Raw genomic sequence first — 21,365 nt, forward strand, 5'->3', positions numbered from 1 at the left:
TGAGATTTAAGTGTCGGTATATTTGGTCTGTATAATTGTTTAATTTGTAGACTGATAAATAAATAAATAAATACCATGGGAATATTGTACACAGTTCATCCAAACAATGCAGAATGTTATTATTTGCGATTGTTGTTAGTAAATGTTGTTGGGCCACGTCCCTGCAAAAATTGTGTGACCAAAAACGCACACAAACACACGAATTTTTGACAGGGGTGACGATTTGGAATGAAAAATTCTTCAAATGAAATAGCATGTTGACAAATTTAGCTTTCCCACAATGTATCGTGCTCTCTCGCACCTATTATTTTTATAGGGATAGCAAAATACGTAATTTTTGCGTGCAAAAAAATTCGCCATTTCTAATTCAGCAGAGACAGCAAAACATTTGGTGGTCGAAAATTTTTTCAATTTTGAGAGTTTTAAATGGAATATCTCCGGAAATATTTAAAATTAACAGGGAGTTCTCCAGATCACATATATATATATTTTAAAGCTCGCAGACTTATAATTTAAAAGTAATTTGGTGTTAAAGTTTGCAAATTTCTATACAAATTTTATATGTGTATACGTATATATATGTGGCAGCACAGCTTTGTAATGTCATCAATAAAATATATGTATATATATATATATATGTGCATGTTGCTACAAAAGCGCGATTTAAAGTTCTATAGAAATTTGTTAAATTTGCAAACTTTAACAACAAATAACTTTTAAATTATAAGATTGCGCACTTTAAAATATATATATTTGTGATCGGGAGAACTCCCTCTTTCATTTGATACCAAGTTTTACCCCGAACTCGGGGGTGCTATTCTAAAATTTTCCCAAAGTCTTTAATATACAATGATTTTTGCTGTTTATTTCGACAAAAATTTTTGATTTGATTTTTGTGCTCATCGAAAGAATTCACAATTATATAGCACCATGCCGCGAATAATGATAAAAGGTGGTGTGTGGAGAAACACTGAGGTAAGCATTTGACCCGACTGGTTACTCTTGGCCGTTTATTAACTAAATTGATAACTTTCAGGATGAAATCCTCAAAGTAGCTGTAATGAAATATGGCAAAAACCAGTGGTCACGTATTGTATCACTGCTGCATCGCAAATCTGCCAAGGAATGTAAGGCACGCTGTTACGAATGGATTGATCCTAGCTTAAAGAAGACAGAATGGTCACGCGAGGAGGATGAAAAGTTTTTGCATTTTGCCTAATTAATGCCAACACAATGGCGTACAATTGCGCCGATTATTTCAGAGGGTTAACTGGCACCAATTGTTCACACCAAATTGTTAGGTACAGGATTCGCCACGGGTAGGTGAGGTTGGCAATCACAACCTCTTGAATCATTTTGGTCGGCAGGTATGCCGCGGATATATTCTTGGCACTTGTTATTGATGGCTTTTATGATGCCACCAACACTACCTGGACAGACGCCAATGCTCAGTCAACCACCCAAGCCGTGTCAACCCCCAATACCCGGACACGTCCGGACGTCCTGGTTATAATGTATGCTAATACAACTAATAATTTGCTGATGATTATTTTTGTGTTATTTTCTTTAGCAACCACCTGAACCTGTTACTGGTAAATATCAACAGCCGCAACAGTATGATCAAGCCCAACGCCGTTTAGATCCCGATCAGATGCCAAATCCGATAAGCGTTATCATTGAAAATCAAAATAGCGCTGGTGGTGCTTTTATTACTAATGAACAGGGTTTATTACCACCATTGGTGACCACAAAATATGTGGTAGAAGATCAGGGTAACTCCTCGCCACGTTACGTTAGGTATCGATAATCGAAATTAATGTTTTGTTTGGCAATTACATTGATCTTTCTTCTTTGCAGGTCGTCTTTGTATTGCATACCTGCAACAGCTGATTTATTTAAAACAACAGCTTTGTCCATTACACTTACCGCCTCACCAATGGCACGAACGGATGAGGGTGAATATGAGCCACCCATTGTAAATTTTGGTGAATTGGGTGCAATTAGATCTAATCGTTGCAAGGCTCAATAGCAACTTGTAGATGCTGGTCGTCGTTTCCAATGTCTAATGTGTAAAGAAACAAGAGATGGTAAAAAAAATCTTTCACTTCTACTTGTGTTCATTGATCCATATTTTTTCTCAACAGTGCCAACTGCATATTTCCAACAGTTGGGCCATACCGGACAGCGTGTTGATAAATATGAACGTCCTGAACTTGTATTGGGTACATGAGTATTTGTGTAAAAAATGCTTGGGTACCGATAGCTCTCATGGTAAACCTCAACTCATATCCACATCAATGCCTCGCATTGAATTGGGTTCACGTAGTATGGACAAGCATATTGTTGATTCCAGTGGTAAGGCCACAATTTCAAATGATGGGGCAACCATTATGAAACTATTGGATATTGTGAATCCAGCCGTAAAACTCTAGTAGACATCGCCAAATTTCAAAATGCTGAGGTAAGTTTTTTGTTATATTAGAATGTGTAGAATAAAAATGTTTCTCTTATCAGGTCGGCGATGGCACCACTTCAGTAGTACTTTAAGCAGGTGAAATCTTAAAACAAGTTAAACCATATGTTGAGGAAGGCGTGCATGCACGTATCATCATTAAAGCTATACGTAAAGCATTATAATTATGCATGACCAAAATATGACATGGCTGTACATGTGGAAGCGTCAATCAAAGGAACAGCAAAGTGCTTTATTGGGAAAATGCTCTGCCACAGCAATGTCCTCCAATGTCCAAAAGTATCAGAAAATTGTTAATGCTGAATGGCGTCTCCTGTACAATAAAATAGGTAAGTAAGGCGCCAATGTTGTGTTTTCTAAACTACCAATTGGTGATGTTGGTACACAGTATTTTGCAGATCGTGAAATGTTCTGTTAATGTACCAGAAGAAGATTTGAAACGTACAATGAAAGCTTGTGGTGTAGCTGTTATGACTACAGCTAATGATATTAATTCAAGTGTTTTGGGTCAATGTGATTACTTTGAAGAACGTCAAGTTGGTGGTGAACATTTCAACATTTTCCAAGGTTTGATAGTGGGTTTGACATTAACTTCATTTTTATAGTTTATAATTATTTAAAGGTTGCGTTAATGCTAGAACATATACATTGATTTTACGTGGCGGTGCCGAACAATTTTTGAAAGAAACTGAGGTTCGTTACATGATGCTATAATGATTGTGCGGCGTACAATTAAACATGATTCTGTTGTTGCTGGTAAGTCAAAATACAAATTGAAAATAATTTCTAATCTTAAATTGATAAGTAAAATTATTAAAAGATTGTGTCCAACTCCGGAAGAAAAAACTATAAAATTTGTGTCAGTGAAATGATAATTATTGCTTTTGGTTGTTATTTTGAGGCATCGTCATCGAGTTCCTTCTGATCGTATATACCGGTTCTTTTGCATTCTTTTACATGCATAAAGTGTCGTTTAAGCCTTCCTCACCCTCTCCTCCACGTTGAGCTTCCATGACAGCTTACTGTCTAGGATCATTCCTAGATATTTTGTGCAAGGTTTCCCCGTAGGGTCGCCCCTCCTAACTTAGGCCTGGTCCAATTAGGGACCTTGTACCTCTTTGAAAACAAGACCATATGCAACGTCATCTGCGTAAACCGTAAGTTTTTCTGGTCCCTCGTAGAATCCCCTAAGCAGTTGGTTAATGACCAGCGTCCACAGCAGAGGTGATAGCACCCGGAGTGCCCCTGTCCACTAATTTCGTGGCCGCGTACAATCCCCATTGCGATGTAATCTTACTGCAGTTTAACATGCAGTCGATCCATCTGGGTAAGGCTGGATGCACTTTAACGTAATTAAGACCATCAATAATCGCCCATTTAGAAAGCCCCGGCAATGCTTCTAGAGCATATTCCTTATATTCCAGGGCTTTTTCTATGCTTATTACCACCCTATGCAATGCGGTGTCTACTGACTTGCCTTTGGTGTACGCCTGTTGTGTTGTGGAGAGCAGCTTTTCATCCACGTTGGACTTTATGTACACATCTATCAGCCTCTCAAAGGTTTTGAGCAGAAATTATGGGTCTATAATCTTTGGGATACACGTGACCGATCTTCCCCGCCTTTGGTAGGAAAGCTACACGAGCAGTTCTCCAAGAGTGCGGTACATGATTCAGTTTATGCACCCATCGAATATTATTTTAAGCCATCCCACGACCGCCCTACTTGAAACTTGTAGCATGGCCGGACATGTACCATCTGAGCCCGGCGATTTCACCACCACTACGAGGTCCTCAGTAGTGTAATTAGGCAGCATATATGAATGCAGCTGTTTCCTTACCATTACTACAGCTCGCACCCGTCCTTCCGTTTGCGCATAGTAAACGCCAAATCCGCGCGCGCTAAGTCCAGAACCCTTTCCTCCCGATGGAAGCCACGGCTCCTGGATCAGCGCGTTAGGAGGAAGGGTTCGCTCGACGCCACTTTACTGTGTTGGAGGTTTATCTGTATGACTCGCAGTACCAATGGGCTGCTTGTCCCCCTCCAGCACCTTCATCGTGACGTCGTCGTCCTCCTCTAGCCCTTTTGGTTTAGAGTGTTCGAAGCCCCCTTCAGCCTCTTGTACCTGTTGTGCCGGGTGTTCCTCTGTGCGACTCAGCACCATCTGGCTGTTGGTCCCCTTCTAACACATTCGGGGTGACGTGGGCTACCTCCACCTGTCTTTTTTCCCTTAGGCTTTTGAGGTCCTTTTCGACGTCCACCGTGTTAGGACTTTAATACCCGCGACTTCTTTTCCTGAGTCGCATATACATTTTGCCTGTACCTAAGGACATTTTTCCAAGCTGCGCGTACAATATATCCTCCGCCTGCTTGTTTATTTGGAAGATGTATAACTAACCTTCGTCCGTAGGCCGAGATACAGTAAGGACCTTCGAATCCTGTGTCGGTATGTTCGGATTCTGATTTTGCAAAAGTCGCAGTGTATCCTCCGACTTCATCACGCATGGTATCCATACCTTAACTTTTGTTACCTTGGGGATTTGCGCTTTATCCACCATCTCAAAACGAGCGTTCGTGCCCTGCCTTTGGAGGTTTGGAACCACTTCCTCCAGCCATCGCAAGCTCGCGATGTTGTCGCACGCTATCATCTTCATACCATTATACCATCCCCCGAATCAAAGGTTGGAAGGAGCTTACTTGGTTATTCCCGCATCATCTTAACTTACTTACTTACTTACTTAATTGGCGCTTAACCGTCTAAACGGTTATGGCCGTCCAACAAGGCGCGCCAGTCGCTCCTTCGCTCCGCCAACCGGCGCCAATTGGTCACACCAAGGGAGTTTAAATCGTTTTCCACCTGGTCCTTCCAACGGAGTGGGGGCCGCCCTCTACCTCTGCTTCCATAGGCGGGTTCCGATAGAAACACTTTCTTGGCCGGAGCATCATCTTTCATTCGCATAACATGGCCTAGCGCAGCCGCTGCGTTTTAATTCGCTGGACTATGTTGATGTCTGCGTATAGCTCGTACAGCTCTTCTTCGGTACTCGCCATCGCCAACGCGTAGAGGTCCATAAATCTTTCGAAGAACTTTTCTCTCGAACACTCCCAAAGCCGCTTCATCTGCTGTTGTCATGGTCCATGCTTCTGCCCCATATAGCAGGACGGGTACGATAAGTGACTTGTAGAGTATGATTTTCGTTCGCCGAGAGAGGACTTTACTTTTCAATTGCCTACCTAGTCCAAAGTAGCATTTATTGGCAAGATTGATTCTTCGCTGGATTTCAGTGCTGATGTTGTTGCTAGTGTTGATGCTGGTTCCCAAATAAACGAAGTCTTACTATTTCGAAATTATGGCTGCCAACAGTAGCGTGGTTGCCAAGGCGCATATGCGCTGACTCTTTGCTCGATGACAGCAGGTACTTCGTTTTGTCCTCATTCACCATCAAACCCATCTTTACCGCTTCTTTTTCCAGCTTGGAGTAAGCAGAACTAACAGCGCGGGTGTTTAGGCCGATGATATCAATGTCATCAGCATATGCCAGTAATTGCACGCTTTTATAGTATATTGTTCCAGTGCGGTTAAGTTCTGCAGCTAGTATAATTTTCTCCAGCATCAAATTAAAGAAATCGCACGATAGGGGGTCACCCTGTCTGAAACCTCGTTTAGTTTCGAACGGCTCGGAGAGGTCCTTCCCAATTCTGACTGAGCTGATGGTGTTGCTCAACGTCATTTTGCACAGCCGTATAAGTTTTGCGGGGAAACCAAATTCAGACATAGCGGCATATAGGCAGCTCCTTTTCGTGCTGTCGAAGGCGGCTTTAAAGTCGACGAAGAGGTGATGTGTGTCGATTCTCTTTTCACGGGTTTTTTCCAAGATTTGGCGCATTGTGAAAATCTGGTCGATGGTAGATTTACCAGGTCTGAAGCCGCACTGATAAGGTCCAATCAGCCGGTTCACGGTGGGCTTCAATCTTTCGCACAATACACTTGAAAGGACCTTATATGCGATATTAAGAAGGCTGATTCCACGATAGTTGGTGCATTTTGCAGTATCCCCCTTCTTGTGGACTGGGCAAAGAACACTTAGATTCCAACCGCTCGAGGTCAAAGGTCATTGCCTTAATAGCACCGCAGAAAAATTCCTCCAATTCTTTTCTCCTAGAGAGAACAATAATTGGGGAATAGGAATTTCAAATCTTCGAAGTCCGCTGATTTGCCAATTGAAATTTTGTTGCGCATTTCTATTTTTGTTAACAAATTAAAAGTTTAGTTATTGTTGCGAATTTGTTTAAAATTGAGAAAAAAAAATATAAGCAAAGCAACAGGGAGCAACAAACGAATGATGCAACCATCTTTCACACGTTGTTATTGTAGCAGTGCTTCGCCCCATCCAATAGGTGCGACCGATCAGAAATTATCATCAATATCCTCTAACGGGAGTCCAAGGAAACTTGCTGTTTCGACAGGGGGGACCATAATGAAAGGGGTGTTAGAGGCGTTGATTCCACATTACAATTAAAGAGATGGTTGGTGTCATGTGGGGACACATTGCAAGCGGGGCATACATTTTGTATGTCGGGGTTGATTCTGGATAGGTAAGAGTTTAACCTGTTACAGTATCCAGAACGAAGTTGAGCTAGAGTGACTCGCTTTTCTCTGGGGAGTATGCGTTCCTCTTCCGCGAGGTTTGGATACTTTTCTTTCAGTACTGGATTCACCGGGCAATTCCTAGCATAACGGTCCGACGCTTGTTTATGGAATTCACCAAGGACCTGCTTGTGTTTTCTCGCTTCATACGGCTGGGTTCTCAGGAGCCGTATTTCCTCAAAATGCTTACGGAGATGACTCCTTAGGCCCCTAGGCGGTGCTGGTTGACCAATCAGATGTCTGTTGGGATGCTCAGGTTTCTGGGTATTCAACAGGAACTGTTTGGTCAGCATATCATTTCTCTCCCTGATGGGGAGTATTCTCGCCTCATTATGCAGATGGTGTTCTGGGGACATAAGAAGACAGCCCGTGGCAATTCTGAGAGCAGTATTTTGGCTTCTTCTGTGGGTAATTTTTAGGCTTGGCGACTATATGGGTGACGCATAGCACTTAATCGGCTGGCTAATTGCTTTGTGTGTAGTCATGAGCGTTTCTTTATCCTTTCCCCAGGTACTGCCAGCGAGGGATTTGAGGATTTTGATACGGCTCTGATTTCTCGGAACAATTGCGGCTGCGTGCTCACCAAAATGTAGATCCTGATGAAAGTCACACCCAAAATTTTAAGGTGTAAGACAGTCGGTAGGGTAATGTCATATGGTCGACATTTGGCGCGGCCATGTTTTAAAAAGGATCACCGATGATTTGGTTGGTTGCAATATCAGGTTTCGCGAGGCGACAAAACTGGAGAGATTGGGGAGATAGCTGTTTATTTTATTACAAAGCTCATCGGTGTAGGAAACAATAGCATAGGTGTAGAAGCAATAGTGACTCCTTCTGGTGGTAAACGTAGCTATTGAAGTTAAACAGAAATTTGATGAATATGAGTTTTTTTAAGTTATTGCAAAAAAGCGTTGGGGATTTTTAATATCTTACGAGGTACCTTCGTACATGTTTCTAAGAATGAAGAATGAGACCTATTCAAACTTCGCTATACTTTAACATACGATACTTTACCATATTTTAACACAACTATCATTTATTGATTTTATTATATTTTATAAAATGTTTCTTCCTCCACAGTTCATTTCCGTATTGGATGGTAAATATGGCTTTCGCATTTTCTCCATCAATAACTGACAAGGTGGAAAAAATCTATGCGCGTAAATCGCAACATACCTTGGTCGAGCGTTTCTTCAATAGCTCTCTAGTGGTGATGGTGACAGCAGAAAAACCCAACTGTTTACAAATGTTACAATATATCAATTGCGTCTACGGCTCAAATACCCACATTATATGAATGAATCGAACGCACCTAATTGTCTGCCTAACGGATAGTATACATATTCATCAAATCGAAAATATTGCTTCAAACGAACTGGGTCTGAATACTGAAACAGTACACATATTCAAAATCGATGAGGAGGCTGTGATGATGGTATAGGGTGAGTTGTTGAATAACATACGAAAACCACTTTAACCCATCTATATATTTGCATTACAGCTAAAGCTTTACAAACAGCAAAAATCGCTGGCGCCAAGCAATTGGAAAAGGCAGTGAAGCATTCATCACACTGTACGGATGGTGTAAAGTTAGAAACTGCTGTTGTAACAGCTGCCACCGACACAACGGTCATCTCTACTTCGCCGAGTAACGGCTCGTCCGACTATCTATCGAAGACAGTATAATCATATCTTTTGCCAACACAGGTTAGCGATGTGCTTGCACAGGAAAAGATTTCAATTGGAAAACAAAAACCAATTAAGAGAGTTTATTTATTATTAAAGTATTTACTTTTCTTTATATCAACAGTATTAATTTAAGTTGCAATATCACGTACATATATAATAAGGGATGTGATACGATTGATGTCGGAATTAGATTTGAAACCAATCAATACTCCTGCTAAGGGTTGTAGAATTATTGCTTGAATAATTAGATTTAGAACAATAATAAGTCTGACTTAATTACAAGTCGTACATTTTTAAATTCATCAATTACGACAGCAATCGGATTCTACGACACCTCTGAATATTCTTGATCTGAAAAAAGGGTATACCTAATCTGAATTTCTACTAAGCTTTCAGTTGTAGATTATTCAAATAATTGGAGTTTTTTCTAAAGCTTAAAATTATTTTCTACTCGCTTAGAAAAGATTTCAATTGGAAAACAAAAACCAATTAAGAGAGTTTATGTTATTATTAAAGTACTTACTTTTCTTTATATCAATTGTATTAATTTAAGTTGCAATATCACGTACATATAAAATAAGGGATGTGATACGATTGCTGACGGAATTAGATTTGAAACCAATCAATACTCCTGCTATGGGTTGCAGAATTATTGCTTGAATGATTAGATTTAGAACAATAATAAGTCTGACTCAATTACTAGTCGTACATTTTTAAGTTCATCAATTACGACAGCAATCGGATTCCACGACACCTTTGAAGATTCTTGATCTGAAAAAAAAGAGTAAATCTAATCTGAATTTCTAATTAGCTTTTAGTTGTAGATTTAAATTGATTCAAATAATTGGAGTTTTTTCTAAAGCTCAAAATTATTTTCTGTTCGCTTGGAAAAGATTTCAATTGGAAAACAAAAACCAATAAGGCGAGTTTGTTTACTATTAAAATAATTACTTTTCTTTATATCAACTGTATTAATTTAAGTTGCAATTTCATGTGCATATATAATAAGGGATGTCGTAATACGATTGCTGTCGGAATTAGATTTGAAACCAATCAATACTCCTGCTAAGGGTTGCAGAATTATTGCTTGAATGATTAGATTTAGAACAATAATAAGTCTGACTCAATTACTAGTCGTACATTTTTCAATTCATCAATTACGACAGCAATCGGATTCTACGACACCTTTGAATATTCATGATCTGAAAAAAGAGTAAACCTAATCTGAATTTCTACTAAGCTTTAAGTTGTAGATTATTCAAATAATTTGAGTTTTTTCTAAAGCTTAATATTATTTTTTTGCTCGCTTAGAAGACATTGGAAAACAAAAACCAATTAAGCGAGTTTATTTATTATTAAAGTTCTTCTGTTTTATATGAACTGGATTAATATAAGTTCCAATTTCATGTACATATATAATAATATTGAAAATAATAAATATTGAAAATTCAATTTTTTTGGTTCATATTTTATTCATATGGCTGCTCCAGGTAAAGTAAATCTGCAGGTAAAATTCACGTTATATGGCGGTTATATAAATGGTAAAACCGCAGTAAAATTGATTGTCAAATGGCTCGAAAATGTAGAGTGAAATGACGGAAAAATGACCGCCATTTGACGAGCATTGTGACGTGTGTGAGTAGCACAGTGCTATGCTCACATCCTATAAGTGGGAGCGGAATGCACGATCACATTAATAGGAACGAAACGGAAAATTTGGTCACAAAAGTTAATCACGCCCATGCAAACGTGACTATGAATATAACCGCTGCAGAAAGTCACAATGACCGTAAAATGACTAGTAAAATGACGTGGAGCGTTTTTGCAGGGGTTCATTTCAACATTTGCGAAGAGTGAATGGTCATTTATGTATGACGTATCGTGAAGCATGCGAGCAATTAAGTTTGCTTGAAAATGATGCGCATTGGGATTTAACGCTTCACGATGCATCGATTGCTTCTTCTCCACATCAAATACGTATCTTATATGCCATAATCGTGTCAACATGTTTTCCATCAAATCCTCTTGAATTGTGGAATAAATACAAAGATTTTATGGCAGAAGACTATTTGATTCGAATGCGTCATCACACAAGAGACATTGATTTGATGATTTCATTGGAAACGTATAATGAGGCATTGATAGCGATTGAAGATATGTGCCTTACGATTGCAAATAAAGGATTAGGGCAATTAGGTTTGTCACCACCCAATCGTCCAATGCATAATTTATTTGATCGATAATTGCAACGTGAACAACAGGTTGATCCCAATGAATTGCAAACATTTGTGAATTTGAATGTTCCTAAATTAAATGACCATCAAAAACATGTCTATGATACCATCATCCAAGCGGTGCAAAATGAAGTCGGTGGATTATATTTTTTGGTTGCGCCTGGTGGTACGGGAAAAACATTTGTTATATCACTCATTTTGGCAGCCATTCGATCGCAACGAAAAATTGCATTGGCATTTGCTTCGTCGGGAATCGCTGCTACTCTATTGGATGGTGGACGAACAGTGCACTCTGCATTAAAATTGCCGTTGAATGTGCAGGTATGCTTATATTTATTGATTGATAACTTTAAAATTTAATCGATATTAATTAAAAATGCAAATAATTATACCATATATGTTGCACCAGTCGACAAGGTGCATTCACAAGTCCCTGAAGATGATTTCTAATTGAAATCGAAATATCGACAAAATAAATAAATACAACATATATGGTATAATTAAGTGCATTTTTATTATTAATATATATGTGTGGCATAGAGCTCGGAAATTCTTCTTGATATAACTTTTTAAAGGCCGAAAATAAAAATAAAAACAACATCGATATTAATTAAAATGTAATTATTTTTAAATTAACGGGTGATTGAACATCCCACGTGCAACATTTCAAGAAATTGTGCGATGGCAAAAGTTTTGCAAGAAGCAGCAATTATTCTATTGGATGAATGTACAATGATGCATAAAAAATTGCTGGAAGCATTACACCGTACAATACAAGATCTACGTCAGAATCAATAAATTTTTGGTGGTGCATTAATATTATTGTCAGGGGACTTTCGACAAATATTGCCTGTGGTTCCACGATCAACACCGGCGGATGAGATCAACGCATGTTTAAAGTCTTCTCTTCTGTGGCGACATGTGCAAAAATTGACATTGAACATAAATATGCGCGTTCAATTCCACAACGACCAATCTGCAGATCGGTTCTCGAAGCAATTGTTAGATATTGGCAATGGAAAAGTTCGAGTCGATAATACAAATGGATTGATTGCATTGCCGAACAATTTCTGTACCATTCTTCAATCAACAGAAGAGTTGATTGAAAGTGTGCTTCCAAATATTGTTCAAAATTACAGGAATCACAATTGGTTGAAAGAACGCGCAATACTGGCACCAAAAAATTTACACGTCAATGCAATCAATTATCAGATTCAAGAAAAATTGTCAGGTGCATTGACATCATATAAATCTGTTGATAGCGCAATGAATGCAGATGATGCAGTGAATTATCCAATTGAATTTTTGAATTCATTGGAACCACCTGGTATGCCACCGCATTATTTGAATTTAAAGGTTGGCTTATCAATTATTTTACTGCGGAATTTAAATGCACCACAACTGTGCAATGGCACAAGATTAGTAGTAAAAAAAATTGACGCCGAATTTAATTGAAGCGACAATATTGAACGGAACAGCGAAAAATGAAATTGTACTCATACCACGTATTCCACTGATTCCAACAGGCATGCCATTTGAATTTAAGCGTTGCAATTCCCAGTGCGTCTATCATTTGTCATGTCCATCAATAAGGCACAAGGACAAACGCTTCAAATATGCGGATTAAATTTGAAGGAGCCGTGCTTTTCACATGGACAGCTATACGTGGCCTGCTCAAGAGTTGGAACTCCAAATTGTTTGTTTGTGCTCGCTTTCAATGGGCAAACTAAAAATATTGTATATCCAAATGTTCTGGATTGGCATTAACAATTTTGGAATACAATGCATTCATTTCATAAAAAAAATTTATAATCTTTCATTTCTTTTTTTGGTTGGTTGCTACGAAGTGCAACGGGGTCCGCTATATATATATATATAAAGCCCCCCAGCGGGTTAGGGGGATAAAATATACCCGCGGTAGGTATGCCTGTCGTAAGAGCCGACTAAAATACGAAACAGATTGAAGGGGTTGTGTAACGCAACCCTTTCAGGTTGCCAGCGCAATATATAGCTTCTCAAAACCTTATTGTCAACCTCACCTATCCGTGGCGAATCCTGTTTCATTAACAGCCGATGCTCTGGCGACCCCGAACTCGTCATAGATCTAGGGGGTGGGAGGGCGGTATGGCCTAGAAGGTCGCATGTGGTCATAACAATTTGCTTAAGCGACTTAAACTATGACTTTTTTTCTTTCGTTTGTTTCATTAGCCATTGAGTGTGCTTGTAATTCTCAACTTGTTAGTGAAATATTCTAAAGATATAGTTTTAGTTTTTAATTTAAAATTGAGGTTTTTCGAGTAGAAGATGGGGTGCCAATACCTTAGAGTGCAGTGCTCGCCTCCATATCACATTTTTTAAGGGTTCTTCAAATAGAAGATGAGGTGGCTCATTAGAGCGAAACCTCAGAGCCCCCAGTGCTCGCCCCAATGAATAAATACAAGAGGTTCTTCGAGTAGAAGATGGGGTGCCAATACCTCAGAGCACAGTGCTCGCCTCCATATCACATTTTTTAAGGGTTCTTCAAATAGAAGATGAGGTGGCTCATTAGAGCGAAACCTCAGAGCCCCCAGTGCTCCCCCCCAATGAATAAATACAAGAGGTTCTTCAAATAGAAGATGAGATGGCTCATTAGAGCGAAACCTCAGAGCCCCAGTGCTCGCCCCCAATGAATAAATACAAGAGGTTCTTCAAATAGAAGATCAGGTGGCTCATTAGAGCGAAACCTCAGAGCCCCCAGTGCTCGCCCGCAATGAATAAATACAAGGGGTTTTTCAAAGCAAAACAAGGTGGCTCATCCCGCAGCCAATACTTTGGAGCCCCCAGTGCTCGCCCCAATGAATAAATACAAGGTGTAACAGGTACATAGTGACCTCTCTCTAAACAAATTTAAAAATAACAAACAAATACATTAAAATAAAGATATCATAAATAAGCTGTACCGATGCTTTGCATCGTCCCGTATTTTAAATACACCATAAACAAAGTAAAATAACATACAGTCCAGTAAAATAGTAATTTATAAAATAAAAAAGATAATAAATTAAAAAAAAATGCTTGCTTGCAGTGGGCTTTGAACCCGCAACCCCAAACGTTTGAGTCGGGTACGTCATCCACTGTGCCACGATTCATACGCCTACAAGCGCATCAAATTACTCCCTTATAACTCATATTAAACTGCTCGCCCTCAACTGCCCCACGCTTAACTAAATTCGTTCCCGAGATGGTCGGGCTTGGTACCGGAACGTACCGGATATGCATCCGGCAAAAGACCATCAACATCCATAACACTCTACAAGGCCTTCGGGGAATGCGATTTTTACCAGTGAGTAGGAGTGATGTAGATGCTGATAATTCCTAAATTTACATTGCCTGACCGGACAGATATGCCTTGCCGCCAATAATAGTGCGATTTTTATCAGTGAGAAGGCCACTGATATAAGGGCGTTGGCAGGTGACAGGAGGGATGTAGATGTTGTTAATTTCTAAATTCGCATCGCCTGACCGGACAGATACACCTTGACTTTCCAAGATATGATCCCTGCTGCTGATGTCGGGATCAAATAAATAGATGGTACTGTACAGAGTGGTGTGTGATAAAAGCGAGTCCGTCTTCAGTACCTTTTGCTCGATCTTTTCTGTGGATGTGCGGTTGATTGCGCATAGGTTTTAAATTTTTGGACAGTATTGTCAAATGCGTCTCCCTGTATTGCCTTCACCTGTTTGGTTTATTGCATCATGCATAAAATAAAGCAAAAAACAAGTAAGGAAGGTTAAGTTCGGGTGTAACCGAATATTACATACTCAGTTGAGAGCTATGGTGACAAAATAAGGGAAAATAACCCTGTAGGAAAATGAACCGAGGGAAACCCTGGAATGTGTTTGTATGACATGTGTATCAAATGAAAGGCATTAAAGAGTATTTTATGGAGGAGTGGGCCAAAGTTGTATAGGTGGACGCCATTTAGGGATATCGCCATAAAGGTGGTTCAGGGTTGACTCTAGAATTTGTTTGTACGATATGGGTATCAAATGAAAGGTGTTAATGAGTATTTTAAAAGGGAGTAATCCTTAGTTCCATAGGTGGACGCCGTTTCGAGATATCTCCATAAAGGTGGACCAGGGGTGACCCTAGAATTTGTTTGTACAATATGGGTATCAAAAGAAAGGTGTTAATGAGTATTTTAAAAGCGAGTGGTCCTTAGTTCCATAGGTGGACGCCGTTTCGAGATATCGCCATAAAGGTGGACCAGGGGTGACCCTAGAATTTGTTTATACGATATGGGTATCAACTTAAAGATATTAATGAAGGTTTTAAAAGGAAGTGGTGGTAGTTGTATAGGTGGTCGCCTTTTCGATATATCGCCATAAAGGTGGACCAGGGGTGACTCTAGAATACGTTTGTACAATATGGGTATCAAACGAAAGGTGTTAATGAGTATTTTAAAAGGGAGTGGGCCTTAGTTCTATAGGTGGACGCCTTTTCGAAGTATCGCAATAAAGGTGGACCAGGGGTGACTCTAGACTTTGTTTGTACGATATAGGTATCAAATGAAAGGTGTTAATGAGAATGTTAAAAGGGAGTAATCCTTAGTTCCATAGGTGGACGCCGTTTCGAGATATCTCCATAAAGGTGGACCAGGGGTGACCCTAGAATTTGTTTGTACAATATGGGTATCAAACGAAAGGTGTTAATGAGTATTTTAAAAGGGAGTGGGCCTTAGTTCTATAGGTGGACGCCTTTTCGAAGTATCGCAATAAAGGTGGACCAGGGGTGACTCTAGACTTTGTTTGTACGATATAGGTATCAAATGAAAGGTGTTAATGAGTATTTTTAAAAGGGAGTGGGCCTTCGTTCTATAGGTGGACGCCTTTTCGAGATATCGCCATAAAGGTGGACCAGGGGTGACTCTAGAATGTGTTTGTACGATATTGGTATCAAATTAAAGGTATTAATGAGAGTTTTAAAAGGGAGTGGTGGTAGTTGTATATGTGAAGGCGTTTTGCAGATATCGACCAAAATGTGGACCAAGGTGACCCAGAGCAGCATCTGTTGGATACCGCTAATTTATTTATATACTATGTAATACCTGCCAAGATTTCAAAGGTTTTTTATTTCGCCCTGCAGAACTTTTTCATTTTCTTCTACTTAATATGGTAGGTGTCACAACCATTTTACAAAGTTTTTTCTAAAGTTATATTTCGCGTCAATAAACCTATCCAATTACCATGTTTCATCCCTTTTTTCGTATTTGGTATAGAATTATGGCATTTTTTTCATTCTTCGTAATTTTCGATTTCGAAAAAGTGGGCGTGGTCGTAGTCGGATTTCGTTCATTTTTTATGCCAAGATAAAGTGAGTTCAGGTAAGTACGTGAACTAAGTTCAGTAAAGATATGTCGATTTTTGCCCAAGTTATCGTGTTAACGGCCATGCGGAAGGACAGACGGACGACTGTGTATAAAAACTGGGCTTGGCTTTAACCGATTTCGTCCATTTTCGCAGAAAACAGTTAACGTTACAAAATCTATGCCCATACCAAATTTCAAAAGGATTGGTAAATTTTTGTTCGACTTATGGCAATAAAAGTATCCTAGACAAATTTAATTGAAAAGGGCGGAGCCACGCCCATTTTGAAATATTTCTTTTATTTTTGTATTTTGTTGCACCATATCATTACTGGAGTTAAATTTTGACATAATTTACTTATATATTGTAAAGATATTACATTTTTTGTTAAAATTTTACTTAAAAAAACTTTGTTTAAAGTGGGCGTGGTCCTCCGATTTTGCTAATTTTTATTAAGCGTACATATAGTAATAGGAGTAACGTTCCTGCCAAATTTCATCGTGATATCTTCAACGACTGCTAAATTACAGCTTGCAAAATTTTAAATTACCTTCTTTTAAAAGTGGGCGGTGCCACGCCCATTGTCAAAAATTTTACTAATTTTCTATTCTGCGTCATAAGTTCAACTCACCTACCAAGTTTCATCGCTTTATCTGTCTTTGGTAGTGAATTATTGCACTTTTTCGGTTTTTCGAAATTTTCGATATCGAAAAAGTGGGCGTGGTTATAATCCGATATCGTTCATTTCAAAAAGCGATCTGAGATGAGTGCTCAGGAACCTACATACCACATTTCATCAAAATACCTCAAAATTTACTCAAGTTATCGTGTTAACGGACGGACGGACATGGCTCAATCAAATTTTTTTCGTTTCTGATGATTTTGATATATGGAAGTCTATATCTTTCTCGATTCCTTTATACCTGTACAACCAACCGTTATCCAATCAAACTTAATATACTCTGTGAGCTCTGCTCAACTGAGTATAATAAATGAAATAAAATGATGAAAAATGAAATAAAATAATTATTTTTGTTTTATCGGCCTATTGATTAAAGATTCCATGTTCGAACTCGAGCTCAAGCCCAAACCATTTATTATTATGATAATTATTGGTTTTTAAATTTTTCTATAACTGAAAAATTATTATTATTATTTTTTTAAATTTGGAATAGAAGATAGACAATTTTTCAGAGACCTGCCATAGATGCGCAGATAAATCCATTTCGAAGGTGGCCTTCGAACCTGGAATTCTTTATCAATAGGCCGATAAAACAAAAACAATTGGCGCCAAATGGTCCGCAAAGCAGAACTTCCTAGATAATTTGTATTTTTATTATAACTGATTCCTGAAAAATATTGATTTCTGGAAAAAATTTTCTATGCATCCATAAATCCCAAAACTTAAGGCAGGTTGTGGAATAATTGAAAGCATATATCCTTTCTTCTCACGTTCAGCGTTACGATGAGAATTATTAAAAAATGCTTTAACAAAAACTGTCATACGTGAATCTGAAACACGATGGAGCGCCAGAATACAAGCGGTTAGCGTTATCGTCGATGCGCTAGAGAATGTAGTAGAACTCTTAGAACAATAAGCAGAGGACACCAGAAGTGACACCAGAACCGAAGCTACAATTCTATTGCAAAATATACTAAATTTAAGGTTCATAACATTAGTTCATTTCTGTTATGAGATCTTAAGGAGGATTGATCGTGTGCAGCTCAGATTACAAGAATCAGGGATGAATTTTAGAGAAGCGTATCATGATCTTAAGTCCTTAGCAACTGAACTATCCGAAATTCGAGACACTCTCTGTGAAAAAGCAATAGAAAAAGCGAAGTCTCTTTGTGAAAAATGGGATATTGATATAGTAATATGTGTAAAAAGGCGCCGCAAAATGCCCCGAGAATCGGCTAGAGATGTTGGTCTTTCCGCAGAATGTGAAGTTTCTCGCGTTATGAAAAGTGTCCTCGATCGTCTCGAATTACGTACAAGATTTACACGACTAAATGACCTTAATTTTAACTTTGGATTTCCGTTAGACGTTGGAAGTTTGTTAAACAAGGATAATAACGAGTTAGAAAGAAATTGGAAGAACTTGGGTGAATTTTATAATACAGAATTCGATGGAACAGAACTTTTTATCGTAATATGTGACTGAAAAATATTACTTCGCAGTAGAAAAGAAATTGAACACAAAGCTCCGTTAGAATTACTTACTTTTATAATCTCGTATGGAGAAGATGTTTTTCCAAACATGCGAGTGGCACTTCAAATACTTTTGACTATCTCAGTATCAATTGCTAGCTGCGAACGTTCATTCAGCCAATAAAAACTGATTTTGATATATTTACGATCAACGACATAGATATAAGTTTTACTAATGTATTATAATAATACTAGCTTTACCAGGCGCACGTTGTAACGCCCGAGATCGAATGGATGTTGGGTTTTTTTCTGTTTTGTTTGTTGATAATTTAATTTATTGTTCTGTAAATTGAATTGAATTTTGTACGCATATTTGGTGAAATTTTCTGTTAAAACATTTTATTCTTGTATCTTATTGTATCTTATTTTATATTATTGTATTGCTTTTACCGCTGATGATTGTTGCTTTGATTACATTCCGAAGAAGCATGACTGGTGAGCCAATTTTCAAAGTTGATATATGCGCAGGCATTCCTTTTGGTTCTAAGGAGTATAAAAATTCATTTGGATAATTCACAATTTTATCTTTATCTGTAACTGTGTCGATCGATTTATATTTCGTCACTTCACCAGGAAATTGATTTTGAAAGCGATCATTTATTTTGTTAACATGATCGTTTTTGGGAGCGAAGATAGTTCTTTCGCATAGCCAAAAAACAAAAATATTTAAATTTAAAATTCTTAATTCTGAAATACGAAAAACTTCCGTCTTGATCGAAGGAATCTCGAGCCAAAATTTGGTGATGATCGAAGTATAGCAAACACGTTTTCGTAGGGAACACACACACAGAATTTGATTTTTATAGAAGATGTAGATAGACTGAAGCTAAACAATTTTTTTAACAGCGGCAGATTACTAAACGATAGTTTTTTCCCATTCCACATTTTACTGGAGGTTTTAGGACTTAACGTCACATAGCTCCTTACCAATTTTAATTATCCTACCATTACGACATCCACATATATGTAGTCTAATATATTCCATTTGTATGGGAGGTGCCACGCCCGCTTTTTCCCAATTCCATATTTTCTTGGTGGTGTTAATGTTTGACCGCAAATAACTCCTTACTGAATTTCAATGTTCTGGCATGTATACCTTCAAAGTTATGCAGTACCAAAGATTCCATTTGAATGGGAGGTTCCACGCCCCCTTTTTCCCAATTCCGCATTTTCTTGGTGGTGTTAGGGATAGACCTCATATAACTCCTTACTGAATTTCAATGTTCTGGCATGTATACCTTCAAAGTTATGCAGTACCAAAGATTCCATTTGAATGGGAGGTTCCACGCCCCCTTTTTCCCAATTCCGCCTTTTCTTGGTGGTGTTAGGGATTGACCTCATATAACTCCTTACTGAATTTCAATGTTCTGGCATGTATACCTTCAAAGTTATGCATTACTAAAGTTTCCATTTGTATGGGAGGTGCCACGCCCCCTTTCTGCAAATTCCGCATTTTCTTGGTGGTGTTAGGGATTGACCTCATATAACTCCTCATTGAATTTCAATGTTCTGGCATGTATACCTTCAAAGGTATGCAGTACCAAAGATTCCATTTGTATGGGAGGTGCCACGCCCCTTTTATATATCGAAATTATTCTTAGCCTAAAACCTTCCCGTTGATCGAAGGAACCCATAACCAAAATTTGGTGATGATTGATGTGTGGGAAATACGTTTCCATAGCGAACACACACACACACAGGATTTGATTTATATATATATATGGCTAAACCGATTTGGGATTTCAAAATCAACTAACCATCATCTCTCCTTCCTGAATCTTTCCTAAAAATTTCATGGCCATCTGTCGAGCCGTTCTCGAGTTATGGAGTGACAATCAAAATGTACACTTCTTTTTATATATATAGATTATTATTAATGTGCGAAACTATAGACCTATATCCAAGCTATCCACGATTTCGAAACTTTTTGAACTTGCGGTCAATGAAAAGTTGAGCTTTGCTGTTAAGTCACTCATTTCTCCCTATCAGCACGGATTCATGGCTGATAGGTCAACAGTTTCTAATCTAGCTGTATTTAGGGAATACTTCATTCACTCCTCCTGGTTCTCAGGTGGATTGCATTTACACAGATTTTTCAATAGCTTTCGATAGAGTGTCTCATAGTGTTTTAATTAACAAATTGCGCTATATCGGTTTTCATTCTACATTTATGCTATGGATAAATTCCTACTTCTGCAACGGGCATTGTTTTGTTACTATTGACGGCGTATCCTCCAGTCCCTTCAAAGCGACATCTGGTGTTCCCCAGGGAAGTATTTTAGGTCCCCTACTATTCATTTTATTTATTAATGATATTGTTAGTTGTTTTTCATTTGCTGAGTGTTTACTGTATGCTGATGATTTTAAGTTATTTTCAATAATTAGAGGACCAGAGCATGCCGCGAAGTTGCAAAGCGATCTCGTATCTCTTTGAACACTTCTAAATGTTTTCAAAATACCTTCCGTTAACATTTTGAATACAAAATATAGTTTATCTAATTGTGATCTTCAATCCGTTACTGAGATTAAGGACGTTGGCGTAATCTTTGATACTAATGCCCCTATTACCGTTTACAACTCAACTCTGGTTGAGTTGAAATTTCGCAATTTGGTATTACAGATTACAACTCAACCTGTCAAACAAAAATGTCGGTTGAGTTGTCTAGTCTAACAACTTTTTGTGGTATTACCGTTTACAACCTTGTGTTGGTGTAGTTGTCAAAGACGTCAAAATTTGACAACTGATTACTAGCAGTTGTCTTAGA

General features: G+C 38.4%; 1 protein-coding gene across 3 annotated transcripts; it reads left to right on the top strand.

Annotated features, from left to right (window-relative positions):
- The first annotated feature begins 204 nt into the window (after nucleotides 1-204).
- On the top strand, nucleotides 205-10,260 carry LOC137236670 (protein transport protein Sec24C-like). Of its 3 annotated transcripts, XM_067759554.1 has the most exons (11): nucleotides 205-518; nucleotides 729-975; nucleotides 1,037-1,514; nucleotides 1,571-1,797; nucleotides 1,858-2,087; nucleotides 2,145-2,461; nucleotides 2,515-2,802; nucleotides 2,862-3,040; nucleotides 3,096-3,229; nucleotides 8,200-8,561; nucleotides 8,621-10,260. In XM_067759554.1, the coding sequence occupies exons 4-5, from the start codon at nucleotides 1,652-1,654 to the stop codon at nucleotides 2,027-2,029; spliced, it is 318 nt and encodes a 105-aa protein (XP_067615655.1). In that variant the 5' UTR covers nucleotides 205-518; nucleotides 729-975; nucleotides 1,037-1,514; nucleotides 1,571-1,651; the 3' UTR covers nucleotides 2,030-2,087; nucleotides 2,145-2,461; nucleotides 2,515-2,802; nucleotides 2,862-3,040; nucleotides 3,096-3,229; nucleotides 8,200-8,561; nucleotides 8,621-10,260. The 3 variants fall into 3 exon arrangements, 2 of the variants coding, with proteins under 2 accessions (XP_067615655.1, XP_067615656.1); XR_010948563.1 differs by lacking the exon at nucleotides 205-518 and having other exon boundaries at nucleotides 670-975; nucleotides 1,887-2,087; XM_067759555.1 differs by lacking the exon at nucleotides 205-518 and having other exon boundaries at nucleotides 670-975; nucleotides 2,872-3,040.
- Nucleotides 10,261-21,365: the final 11,105 nt, after the last annotated feature.

Source organism: Eurosta solidaginis, chromosome 1 (genome assembly GCF_040869045.1).
Source record: "Eurosta solidaginis isolate ZX-2024a chromosome 1, ASM4086904v1, whole genome shotgun sequence".
Taxonomy (NCBI): Eukaryota; Metazoa; Arthropoda; class Insecta; order Diptera; family Tephritidae; genus Eurosta; species Eurosta solidaginis.